We start from the raw sequence: 7743 nt of genomic DNA on the forward strand, positions 1-7743 counted from the left end.
AAGGCTGTCTATCTGTGTAGTGAGATTCATTCTCTCTAATTAATTAAGATCACCATTAACCTCTTTCTAGGTTATCACATGGAAGATCTATTCCCTTCGTTAAAACTAATTCACGATCTTGGTGGAGTGACATCAATATTGTTGCGCTTATATCGAGAATCGACAAGTTTTTAGAGGGAATTATCCAAGATCATAAAAAAGTAGGCCAAGTAAAACGGAATATGAAAATGATGCTAATTTAGAGGAGGATCTAGTAGATGTACTTGTCGAATCGTCATTAACAACACAAAATATTAAAGCAGCCATTTTGGTTCTTATAATTCAATCTTACTGCTTATAGCACTAGAAAAATTTGTGTAACGCTTTTTAAATTTGTTCTTTGTTTGTTTTCTTTTCGCATGAAATTTTAATTGAAGGAACGTTTCCGTCAGCTACTGCAATACTATGGCAATGTCCGAGTTGCTACAAAATCGAATAGTAATGGAGAAGGTACAAACCGAAGTAAGACGAGCCTTTAATGGGAAGAAACATATAGAAGAGGCAGGACTTGATGAATTAGAATACTTCAAGCTAGGTATCCAAGAAACTCTAAGGCTGCACCTACCTTCTCCACTCACATTAAGAGAAAGTAGAGAGTGTTGCAAGATTGATGGATATGACATCGCTGCGAAAACCAAAGTGATAATCAATTTGTGGGCTATTGGAAGGGATCCAGATTATCGGAGTGACCCCGACATGTTTGAACCGGAGAGGTTTGATGGTAATTTAGTTAATTGGGCCGGCCAAGCGAAGCGTGGGAGAACCTTGTATGGCCATTTGTTTTATAAAATCTAAATCATCAATTGACACAAAAAGATTGGATTTCTTTTTGGTAGTGTGCACCTGAAAATCCAAAAATATCCATTCCTTTTAGTCCAATTACTATAACTCCTTATGTATCCTATCTTTTCAGGGGTATAAGGAAAACAAAATTTAATATAACATATTTAAAAATTCGTGCCTTGGAATTTTACAAATTTTATCTCGTTGGAAAGGTTATAAAAAAGTTTAGACAATGAGGACAAACAACAATATCAAATTTAGAGCTTTTACGAAAAATCCGGAAGTGTGTATCATTATTGGCACAATTTTAAAAAATTAAATATACATTCATTATGCAAACCGCCACAAGGAATACATAATACTTTATGTAGCCATATTTTGGTTTATGCATCAACTGATTTTTCGTTGCAACTAATAAAACATATGTACATGCTTCAGTAAGGAAAAAACGTACGTACTCCCTCTGTTTCAAGAAAAGTGATACTTTCACTTTAGGCACAATTTTTGGAAATTGAATGCATAGCCATTATCCAAACCACCATAAAGGATGCATGACACATCATGCACCCATATTTTGGTTTATGGATCGACTAATTTTCCGTTTCTGGAAAAGTGATATTTTTCCATCTTCAGATTCTTCTTCGGTCGGTCCTCCCACCGTGGCAACAATTGTACTAGTTATAAGGGAAACTACTTTGAATACACACAAAATTGGTTAATTAGCCCTAAAACATCAATTCCTGGTTGAAAAGGACATATAAAATTTGATACTGTTTAAATGGATGGGAATTAAAAAAATACTTTTCTATTAACCTTTTTGGGAATCTTCCAAGAATTTTACAAATTAATATTTTACAATGGACTAAAATATCCCAATCTAATTATTATTAGTATGATACAAAGTTGCTAATATACGTCCCATTTTCTCCAGACTTTATGTCGGCACCATCAGTCCCGCTCATCTTTAATCTTCCATTGGAGTTTCACCTGCTTGATATAAAAAAGAAATTCCTTTGTTTCCCTGGGTGATTTTTTGACCAAGCAACCTACAGGTCACATGTTGTGTTAGCTTGACATCTTACAGTTAACGGAGCTGTCTCTGATTACAGTCTATAACTATATGACAAGGGGTATACTTGCTGCATCAAGGATGATTTCTATAAGGCAATTTCTTGACCCAAATAATGAAAATGAAAAAGAAGAGACAACAATTAGCAATCAGTGGAAATCCGACCGAAAAACAACACAGTTTGTTGCTCGTCATCACTTAGCTTGCCATGCTCCGTATCAGAACTTCTTGTTACCTTTGACCACCAAAGGATTCTAGTAGATGAGAACACACTGTGCAACTAGTTGATCAGCTAAAAGCTACAAATAAAAATTCTGATGAAGGTTAGAATTACCGGTACATCAGCAATTATGACAAAAATGTGATGCTGGTCACGTTTTTCACTTGCAATACTAGTAGCCATTTCAATGATTCGTACAAATGATTTTAAATCTGCGCAAAAAGAAAAATAACATTTGCCACAATACAAAGGAATGTAGATTTTAATAAATAGATGACTGGAGCATAAATCTACCTTCCAGTCTCATTTGGTACGCTATTCCGTATCTTTCTACTACTTCCTGAAGCCCGTGACATGGTTTCATATCTTCGTAGAAGCTGAAGACGTGCGTATCCAGTGTGGTTGCTGTGGAGAGACATCATGAAAAATAAAAACATGGACCTCCTGAGCCAAAAGAAACTGAAAATGTAACGCAAAAGTACTAAGAAAACCAAAATGTGCAATACCATCTCCAAATCCAAAGCAGTGGATAAAGTTATCTCCACAAATAGCAGCAAGGGTTCTTCCTAATATAGATACCACTTTTTCATAATCGTCTGGGTAGTTTCCATGTAATGCAAGCTCTTTTTGGTTGTCCCTGAAATTCGCGCAACAAGTTTAGCGTACTTTTTTTTTTGAAGCATATATTTATTATAAAAGGATTTAGTTTACAACTTGTCTTGGATATTTGGTACCCACAGACTCTTGAAAGAAAATGTGACTAATAAAAAAATGGGATTGTCTGGTCCCAGATTTTGATTGAGTAGTTTTTTGTTTGACTTCCATCTGCCGCATGGTTTGCCAGTCCGTCCGCTGCTTGATTTCCTTCTCTTTAGTTGTGTTGTACAGCGACTTGCGGAATTTGCCTCAGTCTATTTTTTATTTCTTTAATCATTTCTGCTATGTACCACAGTGGTGTTGTAGTTGTTGTGATGAGACGCATGAGGTTCTCCGAGTCTGTTTCAAAGATATACATAAGGTGTTTCAGAATATATGAGAAAAGACATGTCATACACTTGCTTTGAGTGAAAAAAAATATATCCAAGAATAGGATTAATAGACTTGAGACCCTTGGCTCTCAAAGCTTCAAAAACCTATGGAGAGAAAGAAAATTAATATGTCACTAATTCTCCATTAGCATCCTATAAGGGGCTATATAGTTAGCTAGCTCACTACTCACTGAACCGATGGTTCAAACAAATAAGCCTTAATTAGGTCCTAAAAGCTGGTTTGAAATTGATTCGCATAACCTGTGGATTCTCATAACCAACTTGGGTTAGTCTAGTCTGACCCTTAAGGTCAGAGGTTTGAATCCCGCCATACAATTTGATACTGATTTTGATAAGATGATGGCGACCTCTTAGAAATCACCTCTCGGCTTCCATAATTGTTTTTCGGCTGTAACAATATTGAATGAATTTGAGAGAAGAAGAGAATATTTACCTCATCCAAGGTTTTGTAATCTTTCTTTATCCATGAAATCTTCTTGTCCAACTTGCAGATAGAATCCGAAACGTAACTAGAACCTCCACAGCTCAACATGGGCTTCAACACCTTTTTGAATAGCTAAACCAATTCTAACGAAAAGAAAATTACGGACATTAATATTTACGTCATGCCTAGCTATGTAGTGCTTCAATCGTTTCAAAAATTCAATAGTCTTAATATCAAGCTCACCTAAGGTAGTAAAACCTACGGTTATAAATATATATAATCTTAAGCAAAGAAAAAAAAGAGAACAACAAAAAATAGAAAAGAAAAGAAAAGGTACTAATATCATTTCTTCCCGAGTTCTTTTTTCCCTAGCTAACTTCATATTTCGGATATGAGTTATTTACCAAAAAAAAGGATGAAATTCCGACATTTACTATTCCTTGTAAAAAATTCCAAAACCAAAAACTACATGCAAAATTTTTGCAACGATTTTGTATCCTTTTTACCTTAGACTTTTCGCAACGTTTTCTTAAACAAGTCCTCTTAGAATCAAATTGACTAATCAAGGACGGGAAAAATCATCCTTGACCGGTTAAATGAGCCTAGTTGACCAGTCAAGCATGTGAATTATACCGCATAGCATTGTTGACTTGGTCAATTATTGGAGAGGAGTCTTAATGCACTCGAAAAATTGTTCCTAATGCATTCATCACGTAGTCATATACGTCATCATTTCGGAGACATGGACGGTATTTTTTTTAGTCATTATTGTACTTTTGGTCGTATGATCCTGTTTTGGAATTCTTTTGGAATTGACTAGGACTCTGGGGATCCAGAATTTTACCTTTTTAAAAGTCCCTTCACGGCAAAAATATTTTTGTTTGGATACTTGAATGACTCTTCAGTCTAGCCATATCTCAATGTCTTTTCTGGTCTTGGTTTTGCGTTCTACGATTTATGTTCTTCGCTTCCTTTGCTTCTCCATCATTCTTTATGCCAATTAAGGCACAAAGCTTCACCAATCTGTCAACTTGTTGATCATTAGATAGAGGAGTTCTTGGCTGGCTGGTGTTAAAACTCTTCAAATTTTTAAAAGCTGGTGGATGACAGAGTGTCGACTGTTAAGTAATTGACCAGAGCCATGGAACTTTCTTAGCCATTTCATTACAAAGAAATTGACCAGCTGTTGGGATACAGGTATCTGTAGATAATGTCTACTCTTAATAATACTATATATATAATTGTTGTGATATAGAACGACAACACTATAATTTTCCTCGAATCATTCACTCTTTAGTGATGAATTCGGGTAATGGAGATGTGGTTCACCACCCTAGTGATAATGGAAACCAAAAAAATGTGTTTAAGATCTTTGTCGGATACGATACCCGTGAAGATCTTGCTTATGAGGTTTGTAAGCGCTCGATCTTGAAACGAGCTTCAATTCCTGTTGAAGTAATTCCTATTAAGCAATCAGATCTAAGGAGCGACGGTTTATACTGGCGCGAAAGAGGTGCGACTGAAAGCACAGAATTCTCGTTCTCTCGTTTCTTAACACCGTATCTCGCAAATTATCAAGGATGGGCGATGTTTGTCGACTGTGATGTTCTATATACTGCCGATATTAAAGAACTAACTGAGCTTATCGATGATAGGTACGCGCTTATGTGTGTGCAACATGATTATACCCCAAAGGAAAGTAGTAAAATGGATGGAGCTGCTCAAACTGTATACCCAAGAAAGAACTGGTCTTCAATGGTTTTGTATAATTGTGGTCATCCAAAAAATAAGATTTTGACGCCCGAATTAGTGAATACCCAAACAGGTGCTTTTCTTCATCGCTTCACGTGGCTTGAAGATAATGAAATTGGATCGCTCCCTTTTATTTGGAATTTTCTCGTGGGTCATAATGAGGTCGATGAGAATGATCCTTCCACACAACCAAAAGCTATACATTATACTACTGGTGGACCTTGGTTTGAGACGTGCAAGAATTGCGAATTTGCGGATCTTTGGTTGACTGAAATGGAAGCCTATTACAAGGAAACAAACCAAGTTTGAAATATCAAGGCTGCAGTTCCACTTCTGTATGTTGGCAAAGGCGATCGTGTTCTTGTGTTCTAATCCCGTTTTATATTAGATTGAATCAAGGACGGATCCATGAAAGATAAATTTGCTTTTAAAGTCCGGGCTAGAAGTTTTGATCGAGCATATCTTTTTTTTTTTTGGCTTATGGATTGGGAAGGTTACCCGAGCTAAAGCCCCCTTTAACCCAGTTATAGGTCCGTCGGTGGATTGAATAAATGTGTGTCTAGGACTCCAAATTTTATCTACAATATTACAACTATTTAATAAAATCAAGCACATGCAAACGTGCTGCATCTGTTTACATTTTTATTGGCATACCTAAAGGTGTTTACATTTTTATTGTATGAGAAGAGATTTGACTGATTAAACATGTCATGATACTAGCAGAATCTTACTTCACCGAGACGTTCTAGTCTTGAAATCGAGCAAAGCTGAAGCGAGTTCCGTAAAATCTCAAACTGATTGAATTATTTTAAAAAAAAACTATAGTACTGAGCTAAGTCAATTGTTCAGGACTAATACTAATTAAAGAACTCCATTGTAAGTCTTATAGAGAATTTTACAATCAAATTTGTTAGGTTTGGCACTTCCTCGACCTTATCTTCGTCTATGCTAACCAAGCAATCACAGTACGATACACTACATTCAGGATCAAGAGACTTGTACTCAAACCGGTACAACAACTCCATTATTCCTACTGATATAAGTCTCCAAATTGAAAGGACATTTTTTTTGCTCCGAAGCTATGAATCTCATAAACCCGCTCTCTATACGTATAATCTGTGATTCAAGCAAGTTCTTTCTATAGAAATCGGATAAACAATTATTGTTCATTCTTCAGATGTTACTTGTTGTATCAGTTTGAAACCAGAATTCCAATCAAAAAATTGCATGGTGAAACAAGTCATTTCCGGGAAAAAGAAGAAGATGATCCAAAGAACCATATAATCATGCATGTTCGATCAGTTTAATTGTACTGTTAATGTTGTGTCTGTTAAACACGAGCATAGAGATTCTACAATTGCTGAGAGATTAACTCAATGTATTCATTGATAGGCAAAAGGCATGCATTATACAAACTTACATAATTTGGTAAGGCAAGTATGTAATATCTAGGATAAATACATAAAGAAATATTTATGCAGTTACAACCGTATAACAATATAATAAGGCAAGATCGTATAATATCTTGACCATATCTTAACACCCCTCCTCAGACTCAAAGTGGTGGAGTACACATCTTGAGTCTGGAAATTAAGTACGAAAGACGAGTTGCAGAGTGAGTGTTGGTGAAAAGATCAGCCACTTGAAATTCTGATTTGACATGCGGAAGAATAATTGTACCTTTCTTAAAATGATGACGAGTAAAATGACAATCTATCTCGATGTGTTTTGTTCGTTCATGAAAGACATCATCGTGTGTAATCGGAATAGCAGCCTTGTTATCGCAGTATATTGGTGTAGGAGCATAAATTTGGATTCCCATATCACGAAGGAGCCATCGTAAACAAATGAGTTCAGATATGATGTGAGCAAGAGCTCTATACTCTGCTTCAGTGCTAGAAAGAGAAACCACACTTTGCTTCTTACTTCTCCATGAAATTAAAAAATCTCCCAAGAACACATAGTAGCCTGTAATAAATTTTCCGTCTGTAACATCCCCAGTCCAATCCGAATCTGAATAAGCTCGAAGAGTGAGATCAGACTTGGATGAGAAACACAAACCTTGATACAGAGACCCCTTGATATATCTTAGAATTATGAGAACAAATGCATAATGAGTAGACCTTGGAGCAGACATAAACTGATTGACTATGTGAACTGCATTACTTATGTCTGGTCTCGTAATAGTCAAATAATTTAGACTCCCTAATAGTTGGCGATACAATGTTGGATTAGACAATAGAGTCTCATCTGTAGGAATGTATTTCACATTTAATTCAAGAGGTGTGTCAGTTACCTTATTTTCAAATAGCCCCGCACGTTGTAAAATCTCAGATGCATATTTGACTTGTGATATGAAATAACCAGTGGATGACATGCCAACTTCAATGCCAAGAAAGTAACTTCA

The 7743-nt window shown here is 35.9% G+C and overlaps 2 protein-coding genes across 2 annotated transcripts; both read left to right on the forward strand.

Annotated features, from left to right (window-relative positions):
- Nucleotides 1-444: 444 nt before the first annotated feature.
- LOC113325116 (tabersonine 3-oxygenase-like) lies at nucleotides 445-2149 on the forward strand. The gene is made up of 2 exons (XM_026573342.1): nucleotides 445-760; nucleotides 1932-2149. The coding sequence occupies exons 1-2, from the start codon at nucleotides 445-447 to the stop codon at nucleotides 2147-2149; spliced, it is 534 nt and encodes a 177-aa protein (XP_026429127.1).
- Nucleotides 2150-4809: 2660 nt separating this feature from the next.
- On the forward strand, nucleotides 4810-5918 carry LOC113320456 (protein CDI-like). The gene has a single exon (XM_026568366.1). It carries the CDS (start codon nucleotides 4884-4886, stop codon nucleotides 5643-5645), a length of 762 nt encoding a protein of 253 aa, XP_026424151.1. The 5' UTR covers nucleotides 4810-4883; the 3' UTR covers nucleotides 5646-5918.
- Nucleotides 5919-7743: the final 1825 nt, after the last annotated feature.

Source organism: Papaver somniferum, chromosome 11, assembly GCF_003573695.1.
Source record: "Papaver somniferum cultivar HN1 chromosome 11, ASM357369v1, whole genome shotgun sequence".
NCBI classification, from domain to species: domain Eukaryota; kingdom Viridiplantae; phylum Streptophyta; class Magnoliopsida; order Ranunculales; family Papaveraceae; genus Papaver; species Papaver somniferum.

Bases quoted from the DNA above. Each gene is read 5' to 3' on its own strand.
- LOC113325116 (XM_026573342.1), top strand. From the start codon at position 445: ATGGCAATGTCCGAGTTGCTACAAAATCGAATAGTAATGGAGAAGGTA. The intron at 761-1,931 runs GTAATTTAGTTA...CTCTGATTACAG, and splicing joins TGAACCGGAGAGGTTTGATG to TCTATAACTATATGACAAGG.
- LOC113320456 (XM_026568366.1), top strand. From the start codon at position 4,884: ATGAATTCGGGTAATGGAGATGTGGTTCACCACCCTAGTGATAATGGA.